General features: G+C 35.5%; 1 protein-coding gene across 1 annotated transcript in view; it reads right to left on the bottom strand.

Annotated features, from left to right (window-relative positions):
- The window catches only part of LOC142339154 (uncharacterized), a 49,487-nt gene that overhangs the window by 4,577 nt on the left and 26,002 nt on the right, over window positions 1-18,908 (bottom strand). Inside the window, exons 3-5 of the mRNA XM_075388937.1 lie at window positions 4,620-4,725; window positions 4,097-4,237; window positions 979-1,136 (exon numbers count right to left, since the gene is read on the bottom strand). Coding sequence (XP_075245052.1) covers window positions 979-1,136; window positions 4,097-4,237; window positions 4,620-4,725 — 405 coding nt within the window. The remainder of the gene's footprint in view (window positions 1-978; window positions 1,137-4,096; window positions 4,238-4,619; window positions 4,726-18,908) is intronic.

Raw genomic sequence — 18,908 nt, 5'->3', positions numbered from 1 at the left:
AACCATTTCGAAGAAAATCAGATAAAAAAACTTGAAAAAAAACAGAAAATCAAAGTCAAAATGCCACGTGAACAAATAACCACTAGTGAGAAAGGGAAAAATTGGTTCAAACAAAAAACTAAGCCAAAAATGAACTATGAATGGTTTGGAAAAACCATTTAGAAAAAAATCCGATCGAAAAAATCGAAAATACAGTAAAAAAAAATTTAAGTGAAATTGCCGCATGTGAACGAAAAACCACTAGCGAGAAAGCGAACTTTTGTTCAAACACCGTTTTCTCACTCTACTTTAAATTTAGAGTGACAAAATTTCACGTCGCAAAATCACTCGCTTTTTCGCTCCATTTCCTATTTCGGCGTGACCAAAATTACTACTCGAATTTGACTTCAATAATCATTGAAACGTGTGAACAAATCTTAAGACAGAGCCTCAAAACAATTCAAATTCTTTTTGAGAGGCTGATGGCGGCTATTAAACATAACCAACTAACGCCGGAATTGCTCTCGGACGACTAGTGGGAGCTCTAAACTATTGCATCGGGCGGGGGGGCTGATAACTAAAATTATTATGAGGACTTCAAATGACGTCATTAGAGGTTATTATTTACCACTGTAGTCACTAATAAAACTTAAAGTAGAAATTTTGCAAAAAAGACCAACACGTTTACAATAATTGCTTCAAACGTCGTTCCAGAGCAATTAACCGACCTACGTCAAGCGTGAAAAGACCTTGGAGAGCAATTAAAAGTATCCTTCAGTAACGTTACCATATTATTACACCGCGAAGCCTTTTTGTAGGAAGCTATTTGGCTGGAGGCAATTTAGATCAACAAGACACCAAGAGGAAATAATTCAAACGAAAAATCAAATGCGTCAAGAGAAAATTTTGCATAAAAAGCTCACATGACATTTATTGCTTCAAACTTTGTTCCAGTGGCATTCTGCTGAAGGAGTGCAAAAAAAGTCACTAAATACTTACTTCCTCAGGTGGCTTGTATCCGAGTGGGTTTGGAGTGCTGTGGTCTTCGTACCAGACAGAGACCTCACTTGTCACCAGCCGGAAGTACTGTCTCTTAGTTCCAACAGGCAAAGGAAGACTCTCGTGAGGAGTACAATCCGTAATCCACACCACCTCACCTGAAGACATCAATTGATAAAACATACCCAATTTGCTAACCCAGTAATATAATACATTTTTTACATATATTACGTAAAACGCTTTTATCTTTTACATAAATTACGCAAACATGTTACTAACATAACCAACTAACGTCGGGCGAATTGCTGTCAAATGACAAGCAAGCGGTTGGCTTTGGCAGTAGCCAGCTGGGGCTTAGGGATAATAGCATTCGGGGTTGATGAGTAGAGGGCGCGAGGGGTCAAATCGCCAGCTGTAGGAAGATGGACGGGAGGAGTATTGGGGCGGTGGTTAGTGGGGTGAGGGGTGGTTAGTGGGGGGTGGGGTTACCATGAAATTGTCTCCTAAAACAGTTTTGGTTAATCGGATACTTGAGACTAGAAGGGCTCTAAGAGAGCTGCTCGGCCACTTAATGCCCTCCGAGCGCTACCTGTTTATCCCGTTTTTGTCAAGCGTTGTGGGGTGGGAGTGGCAGGGTTGGAGTGGTCAAGTGATGAGGGTAGGGTTGGAAAGGCTGGACGAGAGGATGGACTGGGTGGTACTGGGTGGGGGCGTGTGACTGATGGGGGTCAAACTTTCAAGAACAAGAAGCACCTCTTACACTATGAAATGGTCTCAAAACAGTATTGGTGAATTGTATGATAAGAGACCATTAAAGTGCAAGGCTATAGAAGATCTGCCCCGCCGCGAATTGTCTTCTGGTATTAACCTGTTTATCATGTTTTTCAGGAGGAAAAGTTAAGTGTCAGACGAAAAATCAGTCAATCGAAAAAATGCATTAAAAAGGCCAAAGGACAAATATAAATATTACGAACTTCCTTTGAGAGCAATTAATTACTACGCACACGTGCTCTTCTGCTTTTTTGTACAGAGATATGTGTTGCTAAAGTTGATATAAGTTAAAGAAGTTATCGACGCCGCTCAAAAAGCTATTTTAAAAAATTAGCGATAAATTAATAAAGCTTGTTTAAATTCATTGCGCAGAAGCCTTTTAAATAGGGACCTTTATTACACATCTGAGTTTTTTTGACCTCAAACTAATTCAAAATAAAGTGCAAAGTTTTGTAGTGTAAAGGTCATTTTATTGAGTGAGTAAGTCATGTATCATCAAAATCTAATCATGCTAATGAGCTGAAAACGTTGGCTCAAAAGAGTGAGAAATGACGCCACGCGCGCAAATGCCGTTAAAGACAGGAAGAAGTCATTCCGAAGATTTGACCTTTTCAGTTTTGCTGTGTGAACAAATGTAAGACGAAAGAGCGTCGAGCGTCAGACGATGAAACAAAAAAAAACATAGCAGGACATGTCCTGGCGTACAATCCAAAGAATTTTCATTGACTAAACAAAACTAGACCTAGAACGGAGTTTGAGTGAATTGGGAAAACAATTTCTAAAAAAAATCAGATCAAAAAAATTAAAAAAAAAAACAAGAAAACCAATGCCGCATGCGAACAAAAAACCACAAGCGAGAATTGGAAACTTGGTCCAATTAAAAAAATATATGCCTAGAATGAACTATAAATGGATTGGGAAAACCATTTAGAAAAAATCAGATCGAAAAAAATTGAAAAACGGTAAAAAAATAAAGCGAAATTGCCGCATGTGAACAAAAAATCACTAGCGAGAAAGCGAATTTTTGTTCAAACACCGTTTTCTCACTCTACTTTAAAGTTAGAGCAAAAAAAAATCACGTCGCAAAACCACACGCCGCAAAACAACTTCCTGTTTCGGCGTGACCAAAATCACTACGCCTAAATCACTATTTGACTTCAAAAATCATGAAAACGTGTGAACAGATCTTAAAGACAACGCCCTAATACAATTCAAATTCTTGGGATTGTAAAAACAAGAGCACCGCAATATAACTTCGCAGCTATAAAAAACTTATTTGGGCTGCAATAAAATCCGACTAGGATGGGATTCAAACCCGCGACCTCCTGCGTCCCAGAATAAACCACATACCACTAGGCTATCAGGCCCTTATCATCTCCTAACTTACAATCGCTTTTATTTTTGCAACCCATACTTAACTTCTCAATTAGAGCAAAATGGGTCAAGCAAAAAAATCAAGTAGTCAATCGCAAAAAAGTCACTCGAGTGACTCAAATCGGAAGAAAGTTCTAGAGGAAAATGGTGAGGCAAAAATTTTGCATAAGAATAGACCAATATTATTACAATAATTGCTTCAAACTTCCTTCAAGAGCAAGTAAAAATTGGATTCCTTAACTATTAAATTATCACATCTAGACCCTAGACCAAATTTGTCAGCTATTGCTTTTTGTTACTGCATCCAAAGAGTAATGCCACATGCCCTCGTTTCAAATTACGCGTTATTACTTAGCACATAACGTTACGAAAGCACGAAGGTATGGGTTGTATTGAATGCAAAAGTAAACAAAATGTAAAAAAAGAACATAATTTTGCAGGTTCAAGGACAACAGATTGAAAATACAACAGACCGAATGCGAAAATTGGGATAATAGATTGAAAATGAAATAAATCAAGTTGCGTATTGGCCATTCGGTCACTGTTCGGCCGTGAAATTTTGTTCGGCTGTGATAGATTCGTATCCCATGGGCCGCTAAGTCATGGCCATTACTCGGGAGGCATGAGTAGATGAGGTAATTTTGTTTCAGCTCACAAATAACGCTTAATCTCAGTCAATGAGAATAGAGAATATCTTTCGATCGATTGACCCAAATTTTTTTGTTCTTTTCGATCTATTGTCCGGTCACCATTTTTGCATTCAATATTGTATTGATACTACCGCGCGTAGCTATTATATTGCTTCATAGAATTGTGACGCAGAAATTGGAAACAAAGTTTGAAACCAATTCAGACGTTAAATTAGTATTTTAGAAGACATTTTCTATTTAAAAAACAATTAAAATTGCGTCAAATTTTCGATGGACCTTATTAAATTTAAGGTAACTAGTGAAATAAGCAGCCAATTTCTAACCTGCTTTGAGAGTCTCCCCCTCCCCCAAAACACTTCGCATGTGCTGGATGTCTCCCAGGTGACCGACTACCTCCTCTGGATTCTTCACTTGACAGTTCCACACTCTGCAGCTGTCACTCACGTTTGAGGCCATGAACAATCCTAAAGCAACCAATTTTTTAGGGAGTCTAAGCAAGTGCAACTACACTGAAAAAGGAACAGAATTTCAGATTCGAACCAAGATTTTTTTTAATATGCAAGCTTAGCCACTGAAGATATGGTCTGAAGCACCCGAACTTGAGTATCTCTCGTTACCTCTTCTCTTTGCTCCTCGAGTTTCTGTTTCTTTAGCCTAGTTTAAGTTTACTGTGAACTTCCTTGTTAATCTTATCTTATGCTCGAGTTAAATTTGGTTGTAACATTCCACTTTCTTGGCACAATTACACATATAGTCGTATTTTAATATTTCCATATTAACCTGTTATTAACCGCTGTTTTTTAATATTTACTTCATTTGCAAAATTGCAGCCAATCATTGTGTTACCTCCAATGTAGTTGTAACAAGTGCCCAGTGTCTGATCATAGAGGCCCCTTCCCCATGCAACAGTCAATGGCACATCTGTCTGCATCTGCCAGGACCCTTTCACATCCTATAATACAACACAACATACATGAATCGACTAGGGTTCTAAGTTTTTCTAGGCCATCCAAAGTTCAAATGGATAAAATCTTAAGTTACTGTAAAAGACTCATTAATTTTTTTCAGCCGTTTCAGTTCGACCGATGCTATATTCTTAACAGCAGTACTAGAAAACAGGTGGTGGTTGTTGAACCAGAAAAGAGGTTACGGAATTATCATCAATATTCACGCGACTATCATCACTTATCATGGCTTTAGGATTTTCATTTTTAAGTTTAAAAGTGAAAAAATAAACCGACTAACGTCGGATGAATTGATCTCCAACAACAGAAGGGGCAATTTAATTTAGAGGTGTAGCTTAGAAATGTTTTAATTGTAAAATTCAATTTCAATCCTTCCCGGGTCAAAGATCATACAACTTTCTTTGATTGCGTACTAGGTCATATATGATTCTTAGTAATCATACTAGGTCATATATGATTTGTATGAATTCTTGGTTGTCATACAAGGCCGATATCTGATTTCCTAGAAATCATACAGGGATCATACAAAAAAATTCGAAGACTGAAAAGTGTATAATTTTGATTTTCTATTGAAGTTGAAAAAATTTCTGGGAAATCATACAAGGTCACATATGACACATAAAACATTGACTGGTGCCACCACAAATTCTCGTATAATGTAGTCAGAGGACTTATTAAATTATTATATTGCATTTGCAATCCACATCTGATTCTTTGTGTGAGCTAAACGAATAACTTAGTGGTTTAAAAATATTCACAAAACGAATTTGAGGTTATATGCAATTTTTTTCCTTTATTATTTCTTATAAATATGCATTTATAAGTATAAACCGGCTTCAGAGTATGTCAAAAATTTTGTGATCTATTTGGAATTATTCTTTTATTTAGTACCCAACTTTGCCCAACTTGCACAAGGTTTAGGTTATTATAGCACTTTTAACTGCTTCTTATTTTTCCTTCTGTATTTAACTGCATTCTTCAAAACGCTTCAATTTTGTTTTTGAAGACAGGTTATTAAATGTTGCAGCTGCACTTTTTCTTACCTTACCACAATTCATTTTGACGCGTCTTAACGCTTTTTATGGCTAGCGCAGCCCTCTAAATCTTTGATCAAATGAGGCGCAACAATTCAATTCCCAACGCGAGCGCAGCCCTTTTTTATTATTTATTTGTTTACTTATTTTTTATCTACTCTTCCCACTCTCCATAAATATTACTTCTTGAATAATTAATCTTAATAAACGACTTTTTTTACTTTGAATAAAAATTTATTGATATCTTACCACACAGAAAAACGACGAATTAATCAACTACTACGAGGCTAGTCAAGAACACCAAGAAAAAGAGTAAAAGCAAGCAGAGCCAGCAGAAGCCCTTCCCGTCGCTTGAAATGGCTCCCAGCAACAAGAGCAATCAATTGGTTTTAAAGGAAAAACTCTTTAAAGCAGGAGCAAAACCCATCTTTCCGAAATTGCGAACTTTCTATTTTACTTATTGATGCCTTTTAAATTGATTCAACTTGATTGCACAAACATTAATATTTAGTGCCCAACTTTGCAAATGATATTGTACGTTAGGCTCTTATGGCGGATCTCAATGTGATGCCGGGGTATCATATAAGTGATGCCCTACCGAATAAAAACAAAGGGTAGAACATTTTCGAAAAATAGATATATGATTCTTGGTAATCACAACATACCCGGCAGATTGCCGGAAAATAGCCGCCGTTGATTCCAATAAGCATGATTGGGATTGAAAGAATAGAAGATAATGAAAAAAAGATTTTTGTACAAAAACATTTTTTAAGTCCGATTTATTTTGATGGCATTTTGTAGTTGAACATAACGTAATTCTGTTTCTTAGAGAGGCTACAGGGGCTACTATCAATACCAATAAGCATTAGAGATGGTAACTAAGACTTATAGGAACGACGCTCAAATAGCGGGCATCTAAAATTGGGCTTTATGGGTTTATCCCGTTCCTATTTCTGACTTCAATTTTTATACTGACACAGTTCATTTTAAATTGCTTTGCTGAACAACTGATGTTCAAAATCACTTTTAGCAGAATGAGAGAAAAGAGAAACTAGCCTAGAGAAGTCAAAAAGATATCACGCAAAATGTTGAAAAAGCGGCAAAATGAGGTAAAGCGAAACATTTTTTAATTCGACGAAGTAAAAAAAAATAGGAGCGTAATAATAGCCAGCTGAGAAGATGAGGGCGGCTATTAACAAGGATCATATATGATTTCTTTGGTTTCATACAAGGATCGTACGAAGAAATCAATTATGGGCAGTATGAAATCATATATGATCCTTGTATGAAATCAAAGAAACTTCAACCCGTGTTGCGTGGTTAGCTTGCTCCCTCTACCAGAAAATGAATAAATAATCAGTGGATGGGAGAAGTTGTAAAAACTGTTAATTTTCTGCCTTTTTCTCCTTGACGAGTACAGTGGCCCCGAATTTTTTCTCCAAAAATATTTTTTTCCAAAACTGGAAAAAAAATTCAGCCCTCAGAATGCTGGGTTTTGAGATACTTGCGATAATCAAAATTTGTAAGTAATTTTGCGGGACGTTGAAGCAAAAAGTGGCTGAAGTTGTGGGACTATTAAGCTTTTCAAGTTACGTCCGTTAAATTTCAACAGAAAATGGATTATCAATATGAACAAAAGGATCATTAGCAAAAAAGTATTTTCGCACCCGCACAGTAAGACGTCAACTGTTTCGACGGTAACCAACCAAATCAACTAACTGGACAAAATTACCGATTCTCCAAAAGGTGCAATGGCGTCCAACAATCAAAAGCACAACTTGGGCTCGGGCTACTTTGAAGAAACCTCTGAGGTAAATGACAAATATGACAAGAGTTTGAAGCGTTAAATACTTTTCGCGAACATTTCCGAACAAATACGTTAGAAATGCAAGCGTAGTTAAAACCGTGAACTATATCAGACAGTTTCGAAACAGGGGTTCAAATTAGATTGAAAGCATTTGGTTCATCGTAAGTACTTGAGACTTTCCAATCATTTGGTTTTCAGGAAAAAACATAACCGACTAACGTCGGGCGAATTTCTCTCAAACGACCGGCGCGCGGTTGGCTTCGTCAGTAGCTAGCCACGGGGGCGGGGGGGGTGCCTCAACCTCTAACCGCCCTTCACACCATAATTATAAATCTCCAAAACAGTTGGTGCTGAAACAGAGCTGAAAGGCTCTAAGAGCACTTAATGCCCGCTGGGCGCTACCTGTTTATCCCGTTTTTTGAGGACGAAAAATCGGTCAAGCGAAAAATCGCATAAAAAAGACCGACAGGACTAACATAATTGCTACAAACTTCCTTTGAGAGCAATTAACAATACACAGAATTTTAAAAAGCAGCCTTTTTTTAAAAAAGCCGACAGATTGCCGGAAAATAGCCGCGATAGACGCTTGGGGCCTTCCATGAATTGAAACAACTAAAGAAATTAGATAGACAGATCGACCACCAGTCCTTTAATAGACCACTAGACTTTTTGGCTTAGCATTGGACTGTCATTTTAATGAGACACATAAGCTGTATAAGGAGAAAGCCCTAATAGAGCTTTTCAAAATTAGGATCTTTTCTGTTTGGGCCCCCTCAGCTTAAACGGCCATATTATTTGCACCCCTCAGATGCACGTTCAATATTTCAATATTTCGTTCAATATTTCAATATTGAACGTTCAAAATTTCAATATTTGGGTCATTTTTTTAGTGAGGTAAGTCATTGAAAAAGTCAATTCCAAGAAGTCACGGTAAGACGAAAAAATCTGTTAGACGAAGTAAAAAAAAACATAGCAGGACAAGTCCTGACGTACATTTCAATGAATTTTCATTGACTAAACAGAAAAACTACACTTATATTGGACTATGAGTGAATTGAAAAAACCATTTTAAAAAAATCAGATAAAATAAAATAAGAAAAAAACAGAAAATCAATGTTAAAATGCCGCATGTGAACAAAAAAACCACTAGCGAGAAATTAAAATTTAATTCAAACAAAAAAATAGGCCTAGAATGTGCTGTGAATGGATTGGGAAAGTCATTTAGAAAAAAGCCGATCCAAAAAATCGAAAGAGTAAAAATCAGAGTGAAATTGCCGCATGCGAACAAAAAACCACTACCGAGAAACCGAGTTTTGTTCAAACGCCGTTTTCTCACTTTACTTTAAAATTAGAGCAAAAAAATTACGCCGCAAAACCACTCGCTTTTTGGCTCCATTTCCTGTGTCGGTGTGACCAAAATCGCTACTCCAATTTGACTTAAAAAATCATGAAAATGTGTGAACAGATCTTAAAAAAACATAGCAGGACAAGTCCTGACGTACAGTTCAAAGAATTTTCATTGACTAAACAGAAAACTAGATCAAGAACGGACTATGAATGGATTGTGAAAACCATTTAGAAAAAAATCCGATCCAAAAATCGAAAAAACTGTAAAAATCAAAGTGAAATTGCCGCATGTGAACAAAAAACCACTAGCGAGAAAGCGAATTTTTGTTCAAACGCCGTTTTCTCAATCTACTTTAAAATTAGAGCAAAAAAAATTACGCCGCAAAACCACTCGCTTTTTGGCTCCATTTCCTGTGTCGGCGTGACCAAAATCGCTACTCTAATTTGACTTAAAAAATCATGAAAATGTGTGAACAGATCTTAAAAAAACATAGCAGGACAAGTCCTGACGTACAATTCAAAGAATTTTCATTGACTAAACAGAAAACTAGATCAAGAACGGACTATGAATGGATTGTGAAAACCATTTAGAAAAAAATCCGATCCAAAAATCGAAAAAACTGTAAAAATCAAAGTGAAATTGCCGCATGTGAACAAAAAACCACTAGCGAGAAAGCGAATTTTTGTTCAAACGCCGTTTTCTCAATCTACTTTAAAATTAGAGCAAAAAAAATTACGCCGCAAAACCACTCGCTTTTTGGCTCCATTTCCTGTGTCGGCGTGACCAAAATCGCTACTCCAATTTGACTTAAAAAATCATGAAAATGTGTGAACAGATCTTAAAAAAACATAGCAGGACAAGTCCTGACGTACAATTCAAAGAATTTTCATTGACTAAACAGAAAACTAGATCAAGAACGGACTATGAATGGATTATGAAAACCATTTAGAAAAAAATCCGATCCAAAAATCGAAAAAACTGTAAAAATCAAAGTGAAATTGCCGCATGTGAACAAAAAACCACTAGCGAGAAAGCGAATTTTTGTTCAAACGCCGTTTTCTCACTTTACTTTAAAATTAGAGCAAAAAAAATTACGCCGCAAAACCACTCGCTTTTTGGCTCCATTTCCTGTGTCGGTGTGACCAAAATCGCTACTCCAATTTGACTTAAAAAATCATGAAAATGTGTGAACAGATCTTAAAAAAACATAGCAGGACAAGTCCTGACGTACAATTCAAAGAATTTTCATTGACTAAACAGAAAACTAGATCAAGAACGGACTATGAATGGATTATGAAAACCATTTAGAAAAAAATCCGATCCAAAAATCGAAAAAACTGTAAAAATCAAAGTGAAATTGCCGCATGTGAACAAAAAACCACTAGCGAGAAAGCGAATTTTGGTTCAAACGCCGTTTTCTCAATCTACTTTAAAATTAGAGCAAAAAAAATTACGCCGCAAAACCACTCGCTTTTTGGCTCCATTTCCTGTGTCGGTGTGACCAAAATCGCTACTCCAATTTGACTTAAAAAATCATGAAAATGTGTGAACAGATCTTAAAAAAACATAGCAGGACAAGTCCTGACGTACAATTCAAAGAATTTTCATTGACTAAACAGAAAACTAGATCAAGAACGGACTATGAATGGATTATGAAAACCATTTAGAAAAAAATCCGATCCAAAAATCGAAAAAACTGTAAAAATCAAAGTGAAATTGCCGCATGTGAACAAAAAACCACTAGCGAGAAAGCGAATTTTTGTTCAAACGCCGTTTTCTCAATCTACTTTAAAATTAGAGCAAAAAAAATTACGCCGCAAAACCACTCGCTTTTTGGCTCCATTTCCTGTGTCGGCGTGACCAAAATCGCTACTCCAATTTGACTTAAAAAATCATGAAAATGTGTGAACAGATCTTAAAAAAAACATAGCAGGACAAGTCCTGACGTACAATTCAAAGAATTTTCATTGACTAAACAGAAAACTAGATCAAGAACGGACTATGAATGGATTATGAAAACCATTTAGAAAAAAATCCGATCCAAAAATCGAAAAAACTGTAAAAATCAAAGTGAAATTGCCGCATGTGAACAAAAAACCACTAGCGAGAAAGCGAATTTTGGTTCAAACGCCGTTTTCTCAATCTACTTTAAAATTAGAGCAAAAAAAATTACGCCGCAAAACCACTCGCTTTTTGGCTCCATTTCCTGTGTCGGTGTGACCAAAATCGCTACTCCAATTTGACTTAAAAAATCATGAAAATGTGTGAACAGATCTTAAAAAAACATAGCAGGACAAGTCCTGACGTACAATTCAAAGAATTTTCATTGACTAAACAGAAAACTAGATCAAGAACGGACTATGAATGGATTATGAAAACCATTTAGAAAAAAATCCGATCCAAAAATCGAAAAAACTGTAAAAATCAAAGTGAAATTGCCGCATGTGAACAAAAAACCACTAGCGAGAAAGCGAATTTTGGTTCAAACGCCGTTTTCTCAATCTACTTTAAAATTAGAGCAAAAAAAATTACGCCGCAAAACCACTCGCTTTTTGGCTCCATTTCCTGTGTCGGTGTGACCAAAATCGCTACTCCAATTTGACTTAAAAAATCATGAAAATGTGTGAACAGATCTTAAAAAAACATAGCAGGACAAGTCCTGACGTACAATTCAAAGAATTTTCATTGACTAAACAGAAAACTAGATCAAGAACGGACTATGAATGGATTGTGAAAACCATTTAGAAAAAAATCCGATCCAAAAATCGAAAAAACTGTAAAAATCAAAGTGAAATTGCCGCATGTGAACAAAAAACCACTAGCGAGAAAGCGAATTTTTGTTCAAACGCCGTTTTCTCAATCTACTTTAAAATTAGAGCAAAAAAATTACGCCGCAAAACCACTCGCTTTTTGGCTCCATTTCCTTTGTCGGTGTGACCAAAATCGCTACTCCAATTTGACTTAAAAAATCATGAAAATGTGTGAACAGATCTTAAAAAAACATAGCAGGACAAGTCCTGACGTACAATTCAAAGAATTTTCATTGACTAAACAGAAAACTAGATCAAGAACGGACTATGAATGGATTGTGAAAACCATTTAGAAAAAAATCCGATCCAAAAATCGAAAAAACTGTAAAAATCAAAGTGAAATTGCCGCATGTGAACAAAAAACCACTAGCGAGAAAGCGAATTTTTGTTCAAATGCCGTTTTCTCACTCTACTTTAAATTTAGAGCGAAGAAAATTCACGCCACAAAACCACTCGCTTTTTCGCTCCATTTCCTGTTTCGGCGTGACCAAAATCACGACTCCAATTTGACTTCAAAAATCATGAAAATGTGTGAACAGATCTTTAAAAAAAACATAGCAGGACAAGTCCTAACGTAAAATTCAAAGAATTTTTAATGACTTAACAGAAAACTAGACCTAGAAGGGACTATGAATGGATGGGAAGAACTATTTAGAAAAAATCCAATCAAAAAATCGAAAAAACAGTAAAAATCAAAGTGAAATTGCCGCATGTGAACAAAAAATCACTAGCGAGAAAGCGAATTTTTGTTCAAACCCCGTTTTCTCACTCTACTTTAAAATTAGAGCGAAGAAAATTCACGCCGCAAAACCACTCGCATTTTCGCTCCATTTCCTGTTTCGGCGTGACCAAAATCACGACTCCAATTTGACTTCAAAAATCATGAAAATGTGTGAACAGATCTTTAAAAAAAACATAGCAGGACAAGTCCTAACGTAAAATTCAAAGAATTTTTAATGACTTAACAGAGAACTAGACCTAGAAGGGACTATGAATGGATGGGAAGAACTATTTAGAAAAAATCCAATCAAAAAAATCGAAAAAACAGTAAAAATCAAAGTGAAATTGCCGCATGTGAACAAAAAATCACTAGCGAGAAAGCGAATTTTTGTTCAAACCCCGTTTTCTCACTCTACTTTAAAATTAGAGCGAAGAAAATTTCACGCCGCAAAACCACTCGCTTTTTCGCTTCACTTCCTGTTTCGGTGTGTCCAAAATAACACTCCAATTTGACTTCAAAAATCATGAAAATGTGTGAACAGATCTTGAAAAAAACATAGCCGGAAGAATTCCGGAAACGACTCGCAGAAGAAAATTGCCCGTACTTATGACTAAGCAACTAGAACAACTTTTGTGAACACTGAACTTCCACAAATGCCATAGGAAAATTAAGGAAGAATAGAAACGGCATTCAAAAACAAATTGAACAAAAAAACTAGGAAAAACTAATAAGTTTTTCCCTAATAGTACAAAAAAACATATAGCGGAGTAAAGTTCGTTTGCAATTAGAGCAATGAAAAGCTTGCAAAACAATGGGCAAGTCATAATAGGCTAAGAGAATTGTCTAAGATTTTTTTAAAAAAAAGAAAAACTGCAAACAAATTAGAAAAATGGTTTAAAATTTCTCAATTTTTCTGTCAATTTTCCTAAGAAAAATAGGATCTATACCAAGAAAACTTGGCCAATTGGGCTCTTGAAATTCCTCAAGTAACAACCTTCTATTCAAATCCCACTTGAAGCATTAAAACAAAAAAACAGGCAAAAAATTACCAAATGTCTAAAAATCAGCAAAACTGATCAAAAACCTCAAAATTGGCATCAAAATCAAATTAACTACTTGAAACCTTCAATTCCTATCAAAACAATCCTAAAATTAATACAATATCATAATAGCAAGAAAAATGAAGCAAAATAGAACAGATAGAGAGAGAGAGAGAGAGAGAGAGAGAGAGAGAGAGAGAGAGAGAGAGAGAGAGAGAGAGAGAGAGAGAGAGAAGTATTGAAAAGAGGAGAGCGGAGCGTTTTAAAGAAACAATCAAAGAATAGAACAACTTTAAATCGTCTAGTATTCAAAATTACTATGACTGGACAACCATTAAGATATGAAGTCTTCTGTCGCACTAACACTCTTCCTTTGAGAAAAGTAATAACTGATATTTTATTAGTTCAGCTGCATAAACTTGTGAATGAGACTTAGATCATTCGAAACTCAAAGTCATGATAGAAAAATCGGTCAAAATAGTTTGAATAAAAGATACACACTACAAAGTTGATACAATTTTGCATTTAGAAAATAGCAGAAAAAACGAGAAAGAAAAAGATGACTGCTTGAAAAAGTGCTCAATAGTAGACATAAAACAAAACATAAAACGAAGAATAATTTTGTTCTCGCCATTATACTATCATTTTATATGAGCAATTTGACATCAATGACTTTTGCTCATTGATTTTTATTTTCATCTTTATTTGCTCAATGATCTGCAATCGTCAGTCAACGACTTTTTATGCGTCCAAATATTTTCCTTCAATGGCTAGATAAATAGATAAATTGATAGTACAGCAATATTTTATAAGTCTGAAAACATACTACTGCATGCTCTTGCACTGATAATGCTTTCTAAAGTCTGATCAGAGGTGATACTAACCTTAATAAAAAGAACATAAACGAAAAAAATTCGCAGGAATTGCTCGCAATTCAAATCACCTAAAAAACTAAGAATTCAAGCGTGAAGAAATCACTCGAGAAGAGAAATCGAAAGAATGTTCAAGAAGAGAATTGTCTAGCAAACATTTTCGCATTGAAAAGACACACACGATTACAGTCATTGTTTCAAACCAACTTCGAGAGCAAAAAAGCCCGATTAGAAATGGGATTCTTTTGAGAGAGTAATTCATGCAAGATCACAACATAATGGCACGATAGACCTTAATTCCAAACAAAAAGCTGCAATAATGATGTCCTGCGTAATAATTTAGCTGATGGCGAAGTCACCAAAAGTCGCTTTTGTACATGGCGCGTGAACATAGATGCTGGTAACAAAATCTAGGAGGAAGAATTAAAAAACATAACTTGAAGACTTCTAGAAAATAGCCACAATAGCTTTGTAGACCTGCAGTAAAAAAACAATAGAAAAGACTGACCAAAAAATTACTCTTATCATTTTAGGATGAGATTTAGCTCATTGATTGTATTTGCATGTCTTTATTGGGTCATTGGTCTACGAGGCAACCGTACTGGTAAGTCAATGACCTTTTCGTGTCACAACAATTTGTCATTGGCCTACTTTGCATCAGCAGCTTTTCGGTCATTGACTCCTTTTTGTAACAACTTTTTCGGTCAGTGACCATACTGACAACATGACAGAGAGAGGGAGGAAGGGGAGTAAATGAGAAAAAAGCGACAGAGTGTAAGAGACTTGGAGGGAGAATAGATTGGAAAAGAAAAAAACAAGAGAGCAAACAAGCTGACAAAATAAACAAAATGAAGCAAATTGGAGAGAGAGAGAGAGACAGAGAGAGAAGGAAAAAGAGAGAGAGAGATCGAGTGATAAGTACTAAAAAAAACGAGAGAAAGGGGCGTTCGAAAGCAACAACCGAAAGAATAAAAACAATAGTAAATTTTCATGTATTAAACTAAGTATTATTTGACAACCATTAAGACATATATTCTTGTGTCACACTCACGCTCTTCCTTTCAGAAAAAGAATAACTGCTATTCTATTAGTTCAGCTGCATAAATTTGTGAATGTGACTTAGATCATTAAGTACTCAAATTCAGAAACGTGTGCGAAAAGTTGGTCAAAATCGTTATCATGAAAAGTACACACACTACAAAGTTGATACAAATTTGCATTTAGAAAAAAGCAAAAAAAACAAGAAGGACAAAGATGATTGTTTGAAAAAGTGCTGAAAATTCATGAAACATGAATAATTTTAGCCGCGCCGTATTATTATTTTTTTTAATAAACTAATGAATGAGACTTAGATCATTCAAAACTCATTCAAAAGTCATGATAAAAATCGGTCAAAATAGTTTGAATAAAAGATACACACTATAAAGTTGATACAATTTTTCATTTCGAAAATAGCAGAAAAAACAAGAAAGAAAGGATGACTGCTTGAAAAAGCGCTCAAGAGTAGACATAAAACACGAAGAATAATTTTGTACTCGCCATTATAATATCATTTCATATGAGCAATTTGACATCAATGACTTTTGCTCATTGATTTTTATTTTCATCTTTATTTGCTCAATGATCTCCAATTGTCAGTCAACGACTTTTTATGCGTCCAAATATTTTCCTTCAATGGCTAGATAAATAGATAAATTGATAGTACAGCAATTTTTTATAAGTCTGAAAACATACTACTGCATGCTCTTGCACTGATAATGCTTTCTAAAGTCTGATCAGAGGTGAGGCTAACCATAAAAAAAGAAAATAAACGAAAAAAATTCGCAGGAATTGCTCGCAATTCAAATCACCTAAAAAACTAAGAATTCAAGCGTGAAGAAATCACTCGAGAAGAGAAATCGAAAGAATGTTCAAGAAGAGAATTGTCTAGCAAACATTTTCGCATTGAAAAGACACACACGATTACAGTCATTGTTTCAAACCAACTTCGAGAGCAAAAAAGCCCGATTAGAAATGGGATTCTTTTGAGAGAGTAATTCATGCAAGATCACAACATAATGGCACGATAGACCTTAATTCCAAACAAAAAGCTGCAATAAATTTGTGAATGTGACTTAGATCATTAAGTACTCAAATTCAGAAACTTGTGCGAAAAATCGGTCGAAATCGTTATCATAAAAGATACACACACTACAAAGTTGATACAAATTTGCATTTAGAAAAAAGCAAAAAAAAACAAGAAGGACAAAGATGATTGCTTCAAAAAGTGCTGAAAATTCATGAAACATAATTTTGTCCGCGCCGTATTATTTTTTTATATAAAGCGAGAGAAACAAACAGCAAAAAACATGAAGAAATAAACACAAAATCTGAAGAGAAACGAGATAAAACAGTGAGGAAAAAGAACCAATGAGGGATAAACAAGAACCAGAAAAAAGAAAAAAGCAAATATTTATGAGAGAAAGCGAGATAGCTCAAAAGGAAAAAACAAAAAGAGAAAAGAGCGACGGATAGTAAAAGGAAACATAACATACGACAGAGCAAGCAAACAAGCACGAAAACTAAAAAGACGAAACAATACAAATAAAAATAGAAGGCGATTGAGTGAGAAAGATCGAGAAGGGGGGGGGGGGGTTGAAAGCAAAAAAGAAGACGACTGAAATGGAAGAAGACTTAAAAAAGAAAAATCATTGACTTTCAATCGCATGTCTTTATTGGGTCATTGGTCTACAATGAAACCGCAGTGGTTAGTCAACGAACTTTTCGTGTCAGAACAATTTAGGTCATTGGCCCTCTTTGCATCGGCAGCTTTTCGGTCATTGGCACCTTTTAGTAACAGAACCTTTTCGGAGTGACCATTTTAGCAACATGAGAGAGAGAGAGACAGAGAGGGAGGGAGGAAGGGATAACAAAACACAGAAAAAGCGGGAGAGAGTATAAAAGAGGAGCTAGAAGAGAGTAGAAAAGAGAAAAAAGAGCAAACAAGCTAGCAAGAAAATAAAGAAAAATGAAAAAGAATGAGAACGGTCATTTACCCCCTTTTTGAAACAGCAGCTTTTCGGTCAGTGAACATTTTGGCAACATGAGAGAGGCAGAGGGAGGGATGGCAAAAGAGCGAAAAGATTGAGGGATTTATATGAGAGGAAGAGCCAAAAGAGACTAAAAAAGAAAAACAAACAGGAGAGCAAACAGGATAGCAAGAAAACTAAGAAAATGAAGCAAAAAAGAACAGAGAGAGAGAGTGAGAAGTATTGAAAAGAGAAGAGAGAGGAGCATTTGAAAGAAACAATCAAAAGAATAGAACAATTTCAAATCGTCTTGTATTAAATTTATGATTTGACAACCATTAAGATATAAAATCTTCTGTCGCACTAAAACTCTTCCTTTGAAAAAAGTAGCAACTGATATTCTATTAGCTCAGCTGCATAAACTTGTGAATGAGACATAGAAAAATCAGTCAAAATAATTTGAATAAAAGATACACACTACAAAGCTGATACAACTTTGCATTTAGAAAATAGCAGAAAAACAAGGAAGAAAAAGATGACTGCTTGAAAAAGTGCTCGAAAGAAGACATAAAACACAAAGAAAACATTTGTACTCGCCATATTACTATCATTTTATATGAGCAATTTGACATCAATGACTTTTGCTCATTGATTTTTATTTTCATCTTCATTTGCTCAATGATCTGCAATTGTCAGTCAACGAATTTTTATGCGTCCAAATACTTTCCTTCAAGGGCTAGATAAATAGATAAATTGATAGTACAGCAATTTTTTATAAGTCTGAAAACATACTACTGCATGCTCTTGCACTGATAATGCTTTCTAAAGTCTGATCAGAGGTGAGGCTAACCATAAAAAAAGAAATAAACGAAAAAAATTCGCAGGAATTGCTCGCAATTCAAATCACCTAAAAAACTAAGAATTCAAGCGTGAAGAAATCACTCGAGAAGTGAAATCGAAAGAATGTTCAAGAAGAGAATTGTCTAGCAAAAATTTTCGCATTGAAAAGACACACACGATTACCGTCATTGTTTCAAACCACGTTCGAGAGCAAAAAAAGCGCGATTAGAAATGGGATTCTTTTGAGAGAGTAATTCATGCAAGATCACAACATAACGGCACGATAGACCTTAATTCCAAACAAAAAGCTGCAATAATGTCGTGCAGAATAATTTAGCTGATTGGCGAAGTCGCCAAAAAGTCGCTTTTGTACATGGCGCGTGAACATAGATGCTGGTAACAAAATCCAGGAGGAAGAACTAAAAAACATAAATTAGAGACTTCTAGAAAACAGCCACAATAGCTTTGTAGACCTGCAGTAAAAAAAAACAATAATAAAGACTGACCAAAAAATTACTCTTAACATTTTAGGATGAGATTTAGCTCATTGATTGTAATTGCATGTCTTTATTGGGTCATTGGTCTACGAGGCAACCGCACTGGTAAGTCAATGACCTTTTCGTGTCACAACAATTTATGTCATTGGCCTACTTTGCATCAGCAGCTTTTCGGTCATTGACTCCTTTTTCT

Source organism: Convolutriloba macropyga, chromosome 5, assembly GCF_964194025.1.
Source record: "Convolutriloba macropyga chromosome 5, txConMacr16.3, whole genome shotgun sequence".
In the NCBI taxonomy this organism is placed as follows: domain Eukaryota; kingdom Metazoa; phylum Xenacoelomorpha; order Acoela; family Convolutidae; genus Convolutriloba; species Convolutriloba macropyga.
Note: the sequence above shows the minus strand (reverse complement) of the source record. Positions and strands in the feature narration are given on the sequence as shown.